Raw genomic sequence first — 20,861 nt, 5'->3', positions numbered from 1 at the left:
AGCCATTGATGAGTCACTACCACCACCTCCACCGCCACTGTCAGCCTCCCTAGTCCAAGCCAGGCTCAGAATAGGGTGGCTTTATACATCATACATGAGGTGCTTTAGTGTGTTCCTTGCACTAGGTGGGATTGCACTTTTTTAACTCTTACACACACACACACACACACACACACACACACACACACACACACACAGACAGACGTACACACACAGAGACAGACACACACACACACACACACACACCTTTACACTGCAGACCCTGTCGGAACAGTCCCTTGAGCAGCTTCTTGCAGTGCTGGCAGACGGTGGGGCGTGTGTAGGAGTGGATGAGGAAGGTATGAGGCACCTTGACCTTGGACAGCAGGATCTTGTCCAGCTCGATGGGCCGCCCAATGTAGGAGGCCCTCCGCTCTCTCCCTGGGAACACCATGTCAGACTGGGTCTTCTGTTGTGCGGGGGAGGATTATTTAGAGTTTTTACTGGATAAGTAAACAAAGACTAAATCCATGTATAATTTTTTAAGTCATTTATATGGTTTGTGAGAGAAAGGCTGAGATGAGCTGAGGGCTGAGGCAGGGTGGGGTGGGGTCGGTGAGGCTGAGGTGTGTGTGGGGGCGGGCGGGGGGGGAGGGTCCTTGAGGCAATACCTACCTCCATGCTGGGACTGACAGGAGACTGGACATATAGAGAGAAGAGGGGAAGAGAACAGAGAGAGAGAGGAGAGGAGAAAAGACAGGAGGAAAAGAAGAGAGAGAGTAGTCAAATCAAGCCAATATCCACATCCTAGCTTCAGATTCCACATGGCAGAAACGTGTTTTACAACCAAACTATTAGGGCTGGAGTGTGTGTGTGTGTGTGTGTGTGTGTGTGTGTGTGTGTGTGTGTGTGTGTGTGTGTGTGTGTGTGTGTGTGTGTGTGTGTGTGTGTGTGTGCGTGCGCACGTGTGTGTATAAACTCACCAGTAAGGCCTCATCGTTGGGGCTAGGTAAGGGTTCAGTGGAGACGGAGCGTGTGGTGCAGAGTCCAGGCATACCCGTCAGAGACACATTGGACAGCCTGCGCTTACGGATGCCGCTGCAATTGTTGGGGATTTTAAAGGCACAGCGCTTGTGATAGTTGAGGCCACAGCCTTCAGAGGAGAGAAAAACAGAGCCAAACATGAGCATCTGTCATCTTGTTATCTGGTATCACACTTGTGAGAGAGCAGTTGAGGCTGAGGGGGGTAAAATCGGAGGACCGGCTCATCGTAATGCATTCCATGCCTTACAATGAGCCCGTCCTCTGATCTCTCCCTCCACCAGCCTCCCCTGTGTGAGAGAGAGAGACCCTCTATAGGGAACAAAGAAGCCATTCTCTAAGAACCAAGTCATCCATGGACTCAACTGGGCCTCCTCTTCTGCCCTCTCTCTCTCTCTCTCTCTCTCTCTCTCTCTCTCTCTCTCTCTCTCTCCTCTTGCACTCTACATGAGCAGATATGTTCTCTCTCCAACATAATAAAAGTCACAACACTGTTCAAGCAGGGGCCACCTCGCATTCATCAAGCTGAACTGAACACGTGACATAAACTACGGAAGCCTGAGAGGATCAGAACAGTCTGTCTACCGTGTGACATATCACCTCTCGCCTACCTTCACATTTGAGGCCCTGTCTGACGAGTCCCCACAGCATCTCTCCACAGTGGTCGCAGAAGGCCGGGGCGCGGTACGAGTGGACGTACAGGGCATGAGGACGGATCTGGAAGTCCTCTACTGTGGCCGAAGCTGGGAGGACAGGACAATAATGACACAGTCAGGGGTCAGAGTTCAACATCTAAGATGGCTGTAGTTTAGCCCTGGCCAACGTCTAAGATGGCTGTAGTTTAGGCCTGGCCAACGTCTAAGATGGCTGTAGTTTAGGCCTGGCCAACGTCTAAGATGGCTGTAGTTTAGGCCTGGCCAACGTCTAACATGGTCTAAAAACTGAGAATTACAGTCCGATGTGGGAGTCTAAAAGCTCTTAGAAATCGTCAAAACATTTGAGAGGAGAATAAAGGGTATAAAGACTGAATGGTGCGCTAGTTAGTTTGTATATATTTTGGAAATTCCAAGTTGAACGAGTGGCTTGTTTTGCTGCAGATGGGGAGTGTTGTGATTGGCTGTAAATGGCTGTGTTGGGCCAATCGTTAGAATGTTCCAGAATGGTTTTGACTGGAGAGCACAGCATGAGAACCGTGTAGCTGATCACACACGTGCTGCCTTCCCCTCCAAACACGCGTGTCCCAGCACACTCAAGTAGAATACTCCCTGATTAGACATTCTCAAGGGAAATTGCCTCAATTTATTCAAATTATTGTTTTGCCTTTTGTCTAAAGGCCAAGATATGTTTGGAAGTTGAACAACCTGTGTAAACTGTCATTACATGCTTCAGAAAATGAGTATGTGTGTGTGTGTGTGTGTGTGTGTGTGTGTGTGTGTGTGTGTGTGTGTGTGTTTACACACAGTATATATGTGGAGCGTCCCTAGGTAGGTAGACTTAATCTAAATAAACACTGTACCCTGTGTTTATTTACCAATGCATTCTTAGGTTAGTATTCATATTGACTTTCTGCCCGTGTGTTCAGATTGTACTGCATAAATACCAGACACACAGTACATGAACATTAAAACAAACTGTGAACTTACAGGGCGATATGCTCACTCCAGGGGAGGCTGATGGAGGTAGAAATCGGAGGAGAGGCTTATTGTAATGCATGGATTGATACCATTCCTCATTCCGTTCCATGCGTTACAATGAGTCCATCCTCCGATTTCTACCTCCACCAGCCTCCCCTGGCTTACTCTCCCACTAGGTCCCTAATTGATGTATATTCTGTATGTGGTATTGTTCAAGTATTGTTGAGGGGGAAATCGTCAATATTTAAGCCTTTGCTGGAGGATAAGAAGTGCAGTATAGTCATAATTATATGCTATTGAAGCTAAGGTGTCTACAAGGAGGAACACTCAGCAAAAGCATTTACAATGTACAGACTGCAGTGGAGGCTAGTGGAGGTAGCAGAAATTGGATGACAGGCTCATTGTAATGCATGGAATGTTATATGGAACGGTATCATTTTAATACCCTTAATGGAACAGGGAATGTTATCGTTTGATACCATTCCCTATTCCATTCCATGTACAGTATTACAATGAGCCCGTCCTCCGATTCCGACCTACACCAGCTTCCCCTGACAGACAGCCTTCTGGAGACGTCCTCCTCTCCAACATTGACATCTCCAGCCTCGTGTTGCGGGGCTGCCGATCCCTGTTTGCATGAAAGCATCAGCTTCTCACCAGCAGCACCGTAACGACTCGAGGTTGTTCACACCCCAGCGGTGGTGGCAGCACACGTGTTTTAGCATCGCATCGTATCCACCTTCCTTCACACTCATTAAGACGCTCCCGCAGTGGTAACGATCAAACCAGACGAGACACACAGACACTGATAGGAAGGACGCCTGGAACAGGCGAGTGTTCATTTAGCTCCGAGCAGGGATCGAGTGGTAGGAAATACAGGTGGGTAGACGCTGGACGCCGGAGATACATGTAAATGCAAATGTTCGCTGAAAAGGTGTGTAAACGCTATGTTCACCCAAAATAAAGGTACGTAAACGCTGTTTACACGTGTTTACCCTCCCTTACATCACTGCCTACGATGATGTCATGCTAGAATGCTCATTTCGCTGACGCTCAGCATGTCCTCTTTCCTGCTGCAGTAGAGAGACTTCATCTCAATGTACTTTAACTTGCCGCAGGCCTGGTAGTGTTCCAAACAACACAAAGCATCGTCTGCAACCAGATATATACATTTCAGATCATCACGCTCTTTTAATCCAAGCTGACGCGTTTTGATACAATAATTCCTGTGATTTTGGTTATTTTGGGGGGGGGGGGGGGAATATGACAAAGTGTGTCGCCTGTTTGAGCACCTTCTTTGGGTTAAAAATAGTCTGATATGATATCTGCAAGCTGTATGTAATTATGTATCTCTCGCTCAAATACAAAGCGATCAGAGATGAATTAATAAATCATTCTGGTGGTGATCACGTGAGGGGAATTAGACGGTATTGATGAGGTCATTGGAGCAGAAAGGAAGAGGACCCCTGTGGTGAGACCTGTCCTACTGGGGCTGAAGCTCTACTGTAGCATGATAATACAGTAAGCACAGTGTTTGCAGTCACACACACATGCACACACACGTACACACACACGCACACACTAGCATAATAAAGTACTCATACTGTCTGCAGTCAGTTTAAGGAATGGGATAAGATCCCGCTGTTTTGATCCTTCACCCTGAATGTGTGAATGAGCACCAACTGAAGTGAGGGTTTGAACGTTTAAACGTTTCACAGTGGTGCAGCAACAGACAGTCATTCTGTTTACAGTTTTGTCAACATCAGTAAAGTAGGACCTACAGTACTGCTACTACGATTACAGTGGAGGTAGAAATCAGTCCTCCGATTTCTACTTCCACCAGCCTCCCCTGCTATTGACCCTTATGTTCTCTTATCACATTACAGCTTTGACTCAATAGATTCCAGCTCTCTGTTATCATGCTAACTTTGGAGGCGTTCGGGGGTGGGGGATTCACAATTAAGAACATTGACTTGACTCTCTCCGACAGTCTTCAGGATTTCCTGTGTTACCTCCACACACACAGAGCACAGCTGTCAATACTGTCATTAAAAAGTGTTATAACAGGTTCCTGAGAGCATGTGTGTGTGTGTGTGTGTGTGTGTGCGCGTGCACGTGTGTGTGTGTGTGTGTGTGTGTGTGCACGTGTTTGATCTGAGCGAAGACACACACACACACACACACACTCCTAGCATGGGGTGTAGCCAGGAGGTAGCAGAGGTGTCAGTCTCCCCTGCCTCCCCAGCTCAGACAGGAACCCCATTACCTGTGGTAGCGCGCTGAGAGGGGGAAGAGCCGCCTGCAGAGCGTTTGTAAAAACACTTTAACGGCGTCAACAACGCACGGCTCCATCACTTCCTCCTTCATCCCACTTTCTCACAAGGTGCTGCAGCCAAACTTTCTACAACATGGAGGGGTGTGTCTGTGTGTGTGTGTGTGTGTGTGTGCGTGTGTGTGTGTGTGTGTGTGTGTGTGTGTGTGTGTGCGCGCGCGCATATGTGTGTGTGCATGTGTGTGGGTGGGCGGAGCCTGGGCAGTAAATTTAGGGTGAGAGGGAGCTTCACTGAATATACATGATGGCATATTTACATATTTACAGATCCTCAGCCCTGTTAACTGTACAGTATGTGTTGGGTACCCTGAATTGCAGCATTTGTCTCCTATATTACCGGCATTACTGTAGCCTGCTCACAAGTCACGTGAGCAGCACAAAGCTCTCCGTCTAAAAGCACCTTCTATGCAGCCAGTGTATTATCTTAGGCTTTTGATGACTGAATAGACCATCTACCTGAACAGACCACATACATTGGATACAATCTAAAGCTAAATAGGTACATTATGTGGTCCTGCAGTATCATCATGGGTGTCTTTGTATTCCACCACAGTGTTCAACATGGTATCTCTCCTCATAATGAGAGGGCTATTGTGAAGAGGCTTTCTACCCCCTCCGTCATCGGGATGAACCAACATTAACTGCATTTTCAACGCAACAAAAGGAAGCTTCCATTTTCTGCCATGATTGCATCTAAAGACTGCATAAGAAGGTATCCCCCCCCCCCCACACACACACACACACACATGCAAGCACACACACACAACCTATTGAATGGTCTATTCAAGAGGCTATTTATGCGTATTTATAAGGAGGTGTGTAGATCAAGTGGACTAAGGTGTAATAACAACAACAACAACAAAATCCTTACTAACAAGAAAAACTGTTAACAGCTTTTTGCTGATGTAGAGCTTTGTGATTTCTGTGTGAAATTAAAATGGCTCGGCAAATACAATTCATTATTATGATCATTATGACAACATAACATTTGTGAGCTTATAAAAGGCTTTTTGTAGTATTGTGCCCCATAGTCTCACCTGATAGGACAACATCCAGGATAATATTGTATTGTATCGTATCGAATCGTTTTATACAGATCTTATCATACAGTGCCCCGCAGTCTCACCAGACAGGACGCATCATATCGTACAGTGCCCCATAGTCTCACCTGATAGGACGCATCATATCGTACAGTGCCCCATAGTCTCACCTGATAGGACGCATCATATCGTACAGTGCCCCATAGTCTCACCTGATAGGACGTATCATGTCGTACAGCGCTCCATAGTCTCACCTGATAGGACGTATCATGTCGTACAGCGCTCCATAGTCTCACCTGATAGGACCACCTCCACCAGGTCTCCCTCTAGGATGTCGGAGGCACACCTGACCAGCTGGAGGACATTCTCTGACGCTGTGTCGTGGCGGAACAGCATGATCTTGTCATACATCCCATAGAAGCCACACTCAGGGAACTGTAGAGAGAGATGGGGGAGAGAGAGACAGAGAGAGATGGAGAGGGAGAGAAAGAGAGAAAGTGAGATGGAGATGGAGAGAGAGATGGAGAGAGAGAGGGGGGGAGATAGAGAGAGAGATGGAGAGAGAGAGGGGGGAGATAGAGAGAGATGGAGATGGAGAGAGAGATGGAGAGAGAGAGAGAGTGGGGGGGAGATAGAGAGAGAGATGGAGAGAGAGAGAGAGTGGGGGGAATGAGAGAAGGTTAGATAACCTTGTTAATGTTGTATTGATTCGCTGATTGAAGAAGATGACAACTAATGGTTGCTAATGGTTGACTTCGCTGTGAACTACAGTACATGTAGGTCATTAATTTGCTATGGAACAAAAGTTAGAGCATTAACAAAGCAATGTGATATAATAACATAGCAAAATAGCTTCTACTAATAGAGCTTGTGAATGCAGCTATTGATGGTGGACGTGTGTGTAGGGACAGCAACATGGCGCTGAAACTTACAGAACACCAAGACTGTCTGTCCTTTCCAGACTTCATCCTGAAGACCAGTTGCAGCATTAGGCCATGAAACGTCATGTGGGTGAAACTAATGATGTGCTTGTTATCAAATCTGATTAGCCCAGCAGCTTGCGGTTTTGTCCAATCACAAACGATGATACAGCTGGCTGTTGATGTAACGAAAACACATCACTGATGACCTGGATTAAAGGTTCATCTGGGATCTTTACTAAACTGGCTCTCATCACCGACTCCTTTCACGAACAAGACAAGTTACAGCAGAGTAATACTGTATTGGTGCTTGTTGTTGATCAGAATCAGAATTCTTTTATTTGGCCAAGTATATTTGCACATACAGGAAATTGACTTGGTGAGGTTGGTGCATGGGACATAAAAAACAACAATATATAACCAAAATATTTTTTTAAAATTGACATAATAGCAAAATATTAACAAAATAGCTTCTTTTTTTTTTTACAAAATAGAACAATAAATTATGTAGGCTGTGCGAGGCTAAGAGGCAATGAGCCTAGAGGCTGTGAAATGGGTATGGGTTTGGCTCTCCATTATGAAGCAAAACTGTGTCCTCACATGCACCAGATATAAAATCGGGAATTAGATGGTGATGATCTTTTCCATTCATTTGGGATGGGGGCATACAACTGAACACATGGCATACATTAGGACATGGACTGATCACAACATCACACCATTTTTGAGGTGGTGAGAAAAAAAAAAGAGTGTACTGTCCCTTTAAGCAAACATCCAATAATACATCCAGTTGCCTAGGGAGCGCACATCAAGAGGGGCGCACTTGTACCATAGCTCTCTTTGAAAACAGTTAGAAATGACCTGTGCCTTGATTCAATTAAGAGGCAGGAGGAAGGAGGCGCGGAGACCACCCACAGCAAGGGAACAAAGCCAAGCCCTCTATCAAGGAGAATGTAGAAGGAGATTAGAACATCAGAATTTGAATTCAAACTGTAACTGCCATTAATGTAATGTATGTAATCCTTACCATCCATCTGCTGTGTTAATGTAATATATAATATAATAATATATGCCATTTAGCTGACGCTTTACTCAAAAGCAACTTACATTGCCGTAAGTGCATACATTTTTCAGTATATATGGTCCCAGCAGGATACGAACCCACAACCTAAGTGTTGTTAGCGCCATGCTCTACCAACTGAACCACAGAGGACCATGTATGATGCGTAACGTGTGATCGCCATAGGTTTCTATGTGCCTGTTTATATCTGTCAATGTGTACTACGGTGGCCTCTGGGACGTTCAGAAAGGACCCCCTATCAAATAAAACATATTGTGAATGTAAAGCTTAAAACACACACACACACACACACACACACACACACATTCAGTGCTTCAGGTCCAAACATGGTTGTTTCTGTGTTTTTTTTACTCAACAGTTATAGGAGACACCCGACAGTGTGACGATCAATCCAATGTCCGAGAAAAGAGCAACATATTGACTGACCCCGCAGCTCTGCTGCGCGAGCGACGAAGCACTCCACACGCCATCGACCCACGCTCCGCCTGGTGACAACAATATACCGTACCAACCAACCAATCATAGGGTCCCGTCGTCTGTCAACACCACGCACGCCGTCAGAGAGGATATGTTGTCGAAGGGTCACTTAATTGTCTGTTGTCTTGATGATGGGATTAGGAATCATTCATTCAACACCGAATACAAATCTATTGCTTTAAAGTCTTTTTCAATCTTAATCTGTCAACGAGCGAGAACTGGAAAGAGAGAGAGAGAGAGAGAGAGAGAGAGATGCAGGCTGGACAGGATGTAGGGTATGATTGAGTTATGAGTTATACTTGGACAGTATTGGTTTTGTATTCTGTGAATATGTGTTATACAAATGCATAATACCACTGTAACCTCATTCAGACTGTCCCCTCAAAGACACACACTGCAGAGAGAGAAAAAAAATCCTCAACGCTTTCCTGGAACCCAATCAGGTGACAGTAGAACTCCGTTGTTTTACTGTTCATCAGCCAGATGGGAGGGTAAAGACTGAGGCAGGTTTACATCATCACAAAGACAGAGACCTCACGTAGTACTACACCTGCAGGGGAGGCTGGTGGAGGTAGAAATCTGAGGACAAGCTCATTGTAATGCATGGAAAGGAATATCATCCCTCATTACAGTAACCCTAACCCTAACCCTAAATATCTGAATAGTAACAGCACAAATATGTTTCTCTGATTCATATTCAGATCAGATTCTGCGCCCATCAGAATGAAAAAAGCTCTATTTTCTCTCTCTCTCTGTCTATTTCATAGCCTATATTATTTCCCTCCTGTCAATACCTCTCCAATAATAACGCCCTCAACAAAGACAGACAGACAGACAGAGGAAAGTGTGGTCCCGAGGTCTCCATGACAGCGGCGCCACTGTAACAGTAGGGTTGCCGTGGAAACGGAACCCAAGGTTTCTCTCCTCTCCTCTCCTTTCTAGTGTGATTGAATGCTATTCATTTATCTGACACAACGAGAGGGATACAGGGAAGGGATACACACATATAGAGGCTACATCTGCTCCCCCCCCCCCCCCACACACACACACACACACACCACTCCAGTACATCAGTGTCGCCCCTGGCTATCACGCCTACACCGTACCCTACCCTACCCTACCATACCGTACATACATCCACCTGTGATGTGGCTCTCTGGGTTCAACATACAGTAGCCAATTAAAAGCGAGTTGCTAGGCTGTCATGCCCAAATAATGACTACTTACACGTTTCTGTCTGTTTTTTGACAGGGGCCTGAGTCTGGCTACTGCAAGTGTCCAAGTCCACCAATATCTCCTGTATGATTATTGTATTATCTTTGAGATGAAGCCAATGACCGTTTTTTCTTATCTTCAGATGGACAATAAAGTTATATTCAAATACATTCCATTCTATTCAGTTTCATTCCATTCCATTCCATTCATATCAATTCTATTCCTTTACATTCCATTCTATTCTATTCCATTCCATTCTATTCTATTCTGTTCTGTTCTATTCTATTCTATTCTATTCTGTTCTGTTCTATTCTATCCTATTCTATTCTATTCCACTCCATTCCATTCTATTCTATTCCATTCCATTCTACTCTACTCCATTAATATCCATTCTATTCTATTCTATCCCATTCCATCCTATTCTATTCCATTAATATCCATTCTATTCTATTCATATTCATTCTATTCCCTCCTATTCCAGAGCCCTGCAGAGTCCCAGAGTGAACCCTGTAGCGTAGCCTCATCAGATACAGGAAGTGCAGATAATGACTCCACATCCTGATTTCACAGAATCAATGAGATGAGAGAGCAAGTGGGATCATGAGGAAAACAAACGAATCAGGAATAACATGGACACTCTTGAGACGGACATGATATGTCAATGTTCATTTTATTTAAGTATTTATCATACCGCTTTCAATCCCCTCTGGAGTAGCTCGCTGTAGGCCTGGTGTTGTAGTGATGAGGTTTCAGCAAAAAAAACTGAAAAAGTAGCAACACTAAATCCTGTTCAACTTTTAGCTTTATAACACCTCCCTCCCGAGAGTGATGGTGTCTCTTCACAGAAGCAGGCTACATAAAAGGTTATACAACTTTTCTTGTGTTCTCACAGACATCTATAACCCAGAAATAGTCTGTTATTCTATCCCACAGACGCATTCCTGAGGTGTGTTAATGGAACGTCAACAGGGAGAGAAAGAGAGAGGGAAGCAGAGAGAGAGAGAGGGAGAGCACAGAGAGAAGAAGAGAGAGAGAGAGGGTGAAGAGAAGAGAGATAAATATATATAGAGAAAGGAAGAGTCAGAGAGAATTCAAATTCTAAAAAAAAGTTACAATAAATATAGACAAACCTTACAATAAATCAAGACATGACTCAATCACATACAAAGTCAACACTCCCCATGTCAGAGTCAGAAAGAGAGAAAGAGAGAGAGAGAAAGAGAGGTGTGGACATGCTGCTTGGTCTGATATGCCACCGCTGACCCCCTGACCCCCAGAGATTGACTGGCTTGTCTGAGCTGTTGTCACTACCAGAGGTGAGATATTGTCCAACCAGACTGTGGCAGCTTTAAATCTGTCTGGAGAGGTTTTCAAACAGACTGACAGACAGACACACAGACACACAGACAGACAGACAGCACCTCTCAAAGTAGAACTTCTGTTTACTTCAACAGATAAGATTAGAACTGAAATAAGAACAAGTCAAAGAGAATACTCTCTCTCTTTCTCTCTCTATTTTCATAAATATGAAAACTAAATACATGCAGTAGTGGTGAGCGCTTGAAATGTATCCTTAGGTCAGTTTCATACTGACCAAAGGTCAGTTTCATACTCAATACGACTGAATGTGTGTGTGTGTGTGTGTGTGTGTGTGTGTGTGTGTGTGTGTGTGTGTGTGTGTGTGTGTGTGTGTGTGTGTGTGTGGCCTGTGGCTTCAGTATATTACAGTAATAGCACAGCAAAGAATACAGCCATCATCAGGTGTCGGAGGGCGCTTGGAACATACTGAAGGTCATGGTGGCGTTCAAACTAGATCAGACAAACTAGATAGTCATTTTGTTGAGGAAAGTAAAGATAGGCCAAATCTTGATGAGAGTCCAGTCACATAGGGCAAACACATACAGTAGGCCAGGGGCTGGTGGAGGTAGAAATCAGAGGACTGGCTCATTGTAATACATGGAATGGAATGAGATGTCAAACACGCGTGTGTGTGTGTGTGTGTGTGTGTGTGTGTGTGTGTGTGTGTGTGTGTGTGTGTGTGTGTGTACTGAAATTCACAAGTAAAACGGAAGGTCGACATGGAGAGTATGGTCTGGATCCACCCCTGGTACAGCACGCCCTTCATCATGTGACGTATGGTTAGAAATCACTGGTCTCCACTTTGTATCCAAACACTCAAAAGCAAACAACAAAACGTTACGTAAATCATTCATTCGCGGGCCACCTCCACTCCACTTCCACGCCTCCGCTGTCCTTTCTGTCGTATCCCCCTCTCTCTCTCGCTCTCTGACCCCCACGACCCCGCTCCATTACACAAACACAAGGGATACACACAGAAGTGATCACGGTGGTTTCAAAACAACAACGATCAACACCGTTTGAGCCTGCTGTCGTCTGAGTGTTGTTCAAAGGCTGTCGTTCCTCTCCCGTTCATTGGTTATTACAATAACTCATCCTACAAGAGTAACAGACTGTTTCACGAAACCAAAACATAAGCATAATCAGCTATGGTAATATTTCCATTGCGTATATTCTGTTCTGTTCTGTTCTGTTTTGTTCTCTCAAGCCTGGTATGAGCAGCGCTTTCTGTTCTCTCCATCCAGACCTCTGTCTCTTCTCTCTCTCTCTCTTTCTCTGCTGTGTTCTCTCTCTGCAGGCGAGCTGTAACTGATGGTGGTGTGACGACCACTGGTCAATACTGTCACACCACAGGGCCTCTGTTACACACACACACACACACATGTACACACACACACACTCACACAAGCAGGCACACACAAACGCACGCCGACACACACACACACACACACACAGCCAGATGCCTGCTAACTCTCCCCCTACATGTACCTCTGCTTGTGTTTATGCTGCTACCTGGCAGACAGAAAGAGGCAGATTTATGCTCTGTACCTCGGTCTGTGTGCTGCGAAGCCTCAAGGATGCTGGAGAACTGAAGACATTCATCAGGACAGAACATCCTGGAATATTGGAGGCTGGAGGGCTACAACAAGGAGCTGAGAGAGAACTGGCAACATGGGGTATCTGGCAATGATGAGTTACATTATCTGAATGAGTAAGACCTGAATCTGCCACTGTTCCCTTGCTCCCCCCCCTCCTCTCTCATAGACACCTACAGTGCTGATTGAAAGTATGTGAACCCCTTATGCAATTATAGATTTTTTTAGTTTTTACTATGAAATATTATTTAATCAGAACCAGTCTTTTTTATCTGACATAACAGGTTTGTATTTACCAATTCCATATGTAGGTTTAGAGGAAATCATGTGTGTAGTAGAAAAACTAAATTGTAAAGAAATTTGTGCAGGTGCAAAAATACGTGAACCCCATGTTGCATTGGTTAAATCAAGTAGGTCAGTAGAATTAGGTGGGTAAATAATTGGGTAGCAAATGAACCAATCAAAGGAGAGATCTTTAGGAAAGAGTTTGGACGGGAGTCTGATAAATAGAGATAAGACACCTGGTCAGTTTTGTGTTACCCATACAGGTGAATGCAAAACACACCATGCCAAGAGGAAAGGAGATCTCAGAGGACATCAGGAAGAGGGTAGTGAGAGCACATCAGTCTGGGGAAGGCTATAAAAAAATATTTTGTACACTGTGCGGCAAATAATTTACAAATGGAGAGCATTTATCATGACAGCAACTGGGCCTAGAAGTGGACGCCCTTCCAAAATATCCCCAAGAACCACAAGAAAAATAATAAATCAGGTAAAAGCCAACCCAAACATAACATCTACAGATTTGCAGACCTCCCTTGCTGCATCTCAGGTAACTGTGCATGCTTCAACAATAAGAAGAACATTGAATCGAAGAAGCCTCTGCTGTCAAAAAAGAACCAAACTGCCCATCTTAACTTTGCCAGAGACCACCTGGACAAGCCTGAAGGTTTCTGGAAGTCTGTTCTCTGGACAGATGAGTCCAAAGTTGACCTTTCTGGTCACAATCAAAACCACTTAGTTTGGTGAAAACCCAACACTGCCTACTACCAAAAGAACCTTATCCCAACAGACATGCATGGTGGTGGGAATGTCAAGATCTGGGGACTGCTTTTCCTCCTCTGGACCTGGACGACTCTACATCATTAAGGGAGCCGTGAATTCAGAGGTATACCAGGAGATTCTTGAACAGAACGTCAATCCATCAGTCAAGGAGCTAAAGCTGGGTTGAAAACGACCCAAAGCATTCAAGCAAATCTACCAAAGAATGGCTCAGGAGAAAGAAGATTTGTGTTTTGGATTGGCCAAGTCAAAGTTCTGACCTAAATCCAATTGAGATGCTGTGGCAGGACCTGAAGCGGGCAGTTCATGAAAGACACCTCTCAAACCTCACTCAATTGGCTGAGTTCTGTAAGGAGGAGTGGGCAAAAATCCCTCAAAACAGATGTCAGAGACTGATTAGTGGCTATACGAGATGTTTACTCCAAGTTATCGCTGCTAATGGAGGTGCCACAAGCTATTGACTGAAGAGGTTCACATATTTTTTAATATTCAAACTGTATTTGTTAAATAAATCACTTTCGTTAAATAAGCAATGAAAATATCATATTTTTTTGTTTGTCTCCTTTATTTGGAATGTCTTTTATGAATTGCGGTTTAGATAAATATTTTATAAGTTAATTTTTATATTTTATACAAAAATAATGGCCATCCCTGTAGGGTTCACAAACTTTCAAGCAGCACTGTATATTTTACAAAGAGAATAGTTCCTCTGTATAATAATTTGACTTGTGCGGGTATCTAATTATAGTTCTTTTAAAGCCTGTTAACTTTCTCTTTGTCACCTTAATAGCTGTATGTTCACACATTATTAGAGAGTATTTTACAGCTCTGCGGCTTACTGCTGGCATGCCCCCCACCCCTACTGCACACGCTCCCTACACAGGCCCTGATAGGTTATACACTCCACTTGTTAGAACACACCACACACTCCACAGGGGGCGGGGTTAAGTTGTCAATTTGAAGAAAAGGGTTTGCACTAACATGTTTGTTAATATTAAAAACATGTTTGTATGTATTATATGTATAATGTTGATATAATCATTGTATGTAATTATATATACAGTATGTATGTATGTGTGTGTGTATGTACAGTATGTTGTGAGGTGTGTTGTAGTATCACATTTATATTCAAATGAAAATATGCGCAATATGAAATCTCTGACACTGCTTAACACCTTAGATGTTGAATAGCAAGATCATTATCTCCATTAATATCCATATCGTAGCTCATACATCTACCCAGACATGAGTTCCCATAGTGAACATTAGAATATACCCAGGAATTACACTGCCTGATTGGATACAGTCAACAGAAGATTAACATAACACAGCAACAATAAAAACAAACTTGTACAAAAACAAAGCCCTGTATCTCTAACATTTGTTTTTTTGTGTGGCAATTATCATGTGTTCTTCATCCATCTGAAAGAGGTCTCACCTTCACTTTGTTTGTTTAAGATGTTTAACTTGAGAGCCAAACAATAATACACCACTTTCTTCACAGGGATGTTGGTGAGAAAGCTTGTTCAAGCTTGATGACTGCTTGTGCCACTTCTTATAAAAGTCTTACTTGTGGAGACTGTGAGGTATAATTGATCCACTTACTTTAGATAAATGTACTTAGTGTACTGGATATGTCTGCCAAATGACTCAAATGTAGAAGTGTGAAATGTAGAGAACACTGTCATCTATAGCATGGAAACGTATATCGCAACAACAATAACAGCGACAGAAAGCAGCATCTTATTCGTCTGGAGAGATAATGGTGTGTGTGGATGTGTGCACTCGCGTACGTGGATGTTCTTGTGTGCGTGTGTGTGTGTGTGTGTGTGTGTGTGTGTGTGTGTGTGTGCGCGCTCCAGCACCTGTGCGTGTGCGGGTCTACCTGCGTGTGTGTGTGTGTGTGTGTGTGTATAATGAGGATCAGTACAATAGAGACCAAATAGCAAAGGACTGTTTCTCTTTTCCTCTAACAGACAGCAGCAGAGCAGCAGCTAATGAATATTCAACTGTAACACAATGGAGAAAGAACACACTGTCCCTGCTGTAGGTGTATACCCCTGCACCTCCCTACCTCTCACTAGCTGATTAACCAAGGAGAGAAGAGAGGCTTTTATGGTGCCGACTGTGAAGAGGTGAAGAGGGGCGGGGGGGGGGGGGTAAGGGTAAAGAGGCGCAAGGCACATATACAGTATATATATATGTGTTTGTGTGTCTGTCTGTGTGTGTATGTGTGTGTGGGGGGGGGGGGGGCGGATTGAGAAGAGCCCTGAGCCTCAAAGGTCTGTGGTCCTCAACAGCATCTTCGTTATGCTAATGAAGAGACATGTTGCTTTGAATGCTTTCCAAAACAGCTGCTCACCACAAAGGCCTCGGTGCAACCTTTATCTCCCGCCCAATCTTCTGTGTTAGTGTGTATGTATGTGTGTGTGTGTGTGTGTGTGTGTGTGTGTGTGTGTGTGTGTGTGTGTGTTGAAGGTTGTACAGAGAAAGATAGTGTTTGCGTGTGTGTGTGTGTGTGTGTGTGTTACTGTAGTACGTGACCAACACCCTCCCCCCCACCCTCTCCACAGCACATGGCCCTCGTCAGATAATGGCCCTCAAATGGATACTTCACTGGCAATCATCATCAGTTGCCAGGCAACTGGGGGACTATTCTCCAACAAGGAGCTGTAGTCGGGAAGCTGACCACACATCCAATATCATTAATTAATTTCTAATACCTTGGGGAGGTACTCTTCGGTAATCTATAACTTCATAATCTTAGTCTAATGTTGCACATTAGTAATCCCCCCCCACCCCCCCACCCCCCCACCCCGAGAGGTGAGCCTTGATGAGGTGATCCTAACATAAGCTACAGAAGGCCATGACAAACATTGAGATGCAGGGGAGGCTGGTGGAGGTAGAAGGACAGGCTCATCGCAACACATGGAACGGAATGAGGAATGGTGTACAAATTGTGTGTTTGATAGCATTCCTCATTCCGTTCCATGCATTACAATGAGGCCTGTCTTCTGATTTCTACCTCCACCAGCCTCCACTGCGAGCTAGTCATCATACCAATAGGAAACTACCGTAGACATCACAGAGACGCATACAGTACAGGTAGGCTGCAGTCAAACTATGTACCTGTATTGCTGTCATGAATAATTCCCAAGTAAATGATCTGTGTTTACACCGACAGTTGCGTGTGTGTGAGAGAACATCCAAATAATTATGAGTTGAGTCTTTCTGAGCAAAAAGATCAACAACACCTTGGAGTGGAGGAGGACGGAGGGGAGGAGGTAGAGTAGTGCCTTTTGAAGGGCTACATTAGGAAGCACATCTCTCAATCAGGGGGAGCTAGTGTAACCGGCGGGGGTTTGAACCCGGGGACATCTCGCATTGGATACCACAGACATAAACCTTTATACCAAGAGGCAATCCTCGTGGTACTAGGGCTACATCTGGGCCTAGAAGTCGCTGGCAGGGCTACCTCCTCATCACCACAGTGTGATTCCAAACCCTACTATACCAGGGCTAACCCAGCGTCCTCTCCTTCTCTCTTCCCCTCTCTTTCCATCATCTGCACCAGTGGAGGCTGGTGGAGGTAGAAATGGTGTGTTTGATACCATTCCTCATTCCGTTCCATCCATTACAATGAGCCCATCCTCCGATATTCTCCCTCCAACAGCCTCCCCTGATGTTGCACCAATACGATAGAACTGGAAAGATGAGAGGAAATGACTGCTAAGCATCCGCCACATTGACTTCACCTATCCTGTGTTGTCAGATCAGTGCATATGAAGGAGGTGGACACAAGGAGAAGAGACAAGGAGAGGACACAAGGAAAGGATGCAAGGAGAGGAGACAAGGACAGGAACAAAAGGAGAGTAGACAAGGAGAGGAGATGAGGGTGCCACATTAGAGTACTGAGACTCACATCATAACTCAGATCACAGCTCTGCCTGTGGTGCAGACCTAGCGAGGAAGTTAGCGCCCCCTGCTAACAGCACGCTACGCCAACTGGTTAATAATGACACTTGAAGGAGTGGTAATGCGAAAAGGAGCCAACTTGAAACAAAGGCGTCGTGGCTTTAATTAGCGCTGATAAGCCAGTGAGCTAATGGGCTCTGATTAGGCTAGCCTGTTGACAGGATATTAGCCTGCAGCCTTTTGAAGGCAGACAGGGCCCATGGTGAAGGGACCGGGGGAGTTAATAGGGATAGATCAATCAATACTCAATAAAGCATCAGGTGTTTTAAAACCTCCAAAGTGGCCGGATGTCAAGATGAGTCCATTCCACAGCAGGGGCATTCGTTAAAGGACTGTTCAGCATATTAGGTCATGTGATGTCTATGGTTATACAGGTTCATAGCTGCATGGTCTTCATTGGATTTGAGTGGAGAATCACAATACAATGCTTTATAGGCCTGTCACGCCCACTCCCACTAGTGACACATGACATTAGACGCATTATAGCTCGATTTGTAGTACTAAACCTTTCATAGTTATCACGGAGTGCCTATTAATTACAGCATGTAGCCATCATTAAACATAATTTAGATAAAAAACAGTTCCTCACATCTCTTCATCGTGTAGGGCCTTCCATCAGTTTGTCTTCACTATGATTGGCTGAGCAGTTTAGTGTGGCTAGTGATGTCAAGTGACATTGTTAGTTGATTAGCTAATATAATTAGCTTCCGATGTAGAACAGATCTCTCGAGTTTGTTCTAGAGGGTAAACGTTCTAGCATCTTTGCACAAAGGTGAACTGTTAATTCAGTGAATTTGGAAGCAAATCAGTGTTGTTTTATCTTGCTCTAGTGTACAATAATTCAAGTACTTTTGAAGATATTTACTCTTTTGAAGATATTCAAAGTCCACAAGGTAACAGCCAGTCCTGTCACAACTCACACTGCCCTCCTATGAGAGAGAATACAGTCCCTGGAAGTGAAGAACCTGAGTAGCCCCAAGCTTATAGAGGTAGTTCTGTGAACCATGCTCTGGTATACAGTAGCCCTGTCTGACACCTGAAAACATGTCTCCAGAGCTAATGCATAAACACAGTTTTGTGGTGTTCACTCTGTCACAAATCTACCCTGAAGAAAACAATTACAGCCTACAGTGCCAATATGCTCCTGACTCCTTAAAACATCTCTCTCTCCACACACACATACACACACACACACACACACACACACACACACACACACACACACACACACACACACACACACACACACACACACACACACACACACACACACACATGAAACATCTCACTTCATACTATTTAAAGTGTTAAGTGTTCTGAGCAGCGATACACAGGAGGGATGAAGTGTGTTAGAGTGTATCACCAAGGTGTTGAGGTGGCCTGCTATACTTCATACTGAAACTGTTGTTGTTACTTACTTAATTAAGAACATGCTTAGAATTCCCAGTGCCCACGCCCCCCCCCCTCCTAAATCTTCCCTTCAACAGTGAACTGATAATGCAGGGACAGACAGACGAAGGTGTTTCTGGTTCCGTGGCTTCATGTCGTACTGCTGACAAGGAGACAACAACAATAGGCTCCATCTTAACACCCACACTTCAGAGCATGACATAGGTGCAAGCCTTGCACTTTGCATACATAACAGAAAACTGCTCAGAAGCAATTATCATTCACATGTGGAGAGATAGACCTGTGAAACGAATATATGTTGTATATATGTTGAGAATATGTTGAATATGTGTTGTATATGAGATGAACAGTGGAGGCTGATGGAGGTAGAAATCGGAGGACGGGCTCATTGTAATGCATGGAATTGAATGAGGAACGGTATCAAACACGTGATGGTACCATACCTTATTCCATTCCATGCATTACAATGAGCCCATCCTCCAATTTCTACCGCCACCAGCCTCCCCTGAGATGAAGTGAACTGATGATCTTCAGCAGAGTGCAGTCAGGCCTTGTTATATGAAGACACACGTCTACATACCGTCAGCAAACATAAGCAAAGACAGATCAGTATGTGGTCTCAAACCTTTTTTTGTATTAATAAGGTTTTTTTTCTGTAAAGCACATTGTATTGCATCCCTGTATGAAGTGTGCTGTATAAATAAAGTTTGATTTGATTTGAAGTATAGACTGAGGCTATGATTATGGAAATGTCCTCACCTATGGGAGGCCGGCCAACTTCAACAACAAGTAACTTCACAAAGTACCACAACCATACTTGTACATATGGCTGCCTGCCGAGCTGTGCCTGTAGGCCCTAAAAACCACTTGAAACTAGGCCTACTCTATTTTACATTATCAATACACATGATCAATAGACTAGTACTTGTGGCCAATAGTGGTGTATGCAGGCCCTCATGTCAGCTATGATGGTGCTACTGGTCTGGGCACAGAGAAGTGGTGGTGCTGATCAACTTAGAAGTAAATAATGATGTCCTTTTATTTCTAGCAGAATTGTGTGAATATTTGTTTAATTCAATGTGTTGAATGTGGCATAGGATATCAAGGACTTTTTTTTTCTGCGTGTGGTCCAGCCTTTGAGAATGGATCTGGCAGCAACTGAATATTTCTGGGTCTGAGTGACATAATTGGATCTCATGGATTCCCTCACGCATGACTAGATGAACCACACGATAATGATGTCAACATCGTAGGGGAAAGTTCACAGATGACTTTATTAACTTTTAACTAAGCATAATGTTTAGGATTCATAGACACTACAGAGTCATAGACAAGATTAGAAATGTTCTAGAAGTGTTGTCTGACACGGTACCTTTTGGTCCACTATGGAGCACGCCATCTCCCGAACCTGCGCGAGGCTGAAGTCGAACGAGTCCAGCAGGACGGGCTCGCGACTCAGCCCGATCTGGATCTGGAACGAGATGCCGTTCGTCCCCGCGAGGGGACTCGGCGGACGGATCACCGGAGGCACATTCATGGGAAACTCCCTGGAGAGTCCAAATAACACCGACTTTACAGGAGGTGAGTAAATAAAATGCCTAAAAACCGCTCAAGAGCCAACTGTTTGAATATCCGAAACTAAAACTTCAGATTTTCAACCGAGTCATGAATGCGAATGGCGAGGTCAAAATACTAATGGGAAGAACTCTTCGTTTGGAGAGATATTGAAAATCGGATAATT

The 20,861-nt window shown here is 44.4% G+C and overlaps 1 protein-coding gene across 2 annotated transcripts in view; it reads right to left on the bottom strand.

The window, feature by feature from the left end:
- The window catches only part of prkd1 (protein kinase D1), a gene marked incomplete at both ends in the record, with an annotated part of 29,027 nt that extends 8,370 nt beyond the window's left edge, over positions 1 to 20,657 (bottom strand). Inside the window, 6 exons of one of the 2 annotated variants that reach the window (XM_083682870.1) lie at positions 247 to 448; positions 655 to 678; positions 963 to 1,132; positions 1,632 to 1,763; positions 6,323 to 6,461; positions 20,493 to 20,657. In XM_083682870.1, coding sequence (XP_083538996.1) covers positions 247 to 448; positions 655 to 678; positions 963 to 1,132; positions 1,632 to 1,763; positions 6,323 to 6,461; positions 20,493 to 20,657 — 832 coding nt within the window. The remainder of the gene's footprint in view (positions 1 to 246; positions 449 to 654; positions 679 to 962; positions 1,133 to 1,631; positions 1,764 to 6,322; positions 6,462 to 20,492) is intronic. The other variant, XM_083682871.1, reaches the window with a different exon arrangement.
- Between the last annotated feature and the right edge of the window lie 204 nt (positions 20,658 to 20,861).

This window comes from Argentina silus (genome assembly GCF_951799395.1).
Source record: "Argentina silus genome assembly, chromosome: 13".
NCBI lineage: Eukaryota > Metazoa > Chordata > Actinopteri > Argentiniformes > Argentinidae > Argentina > Argentina silus.
Note: the sequence above shows the minus strand (reverse complement) of the source record. Positions and strands in the feature narration are given on the sequence as shown.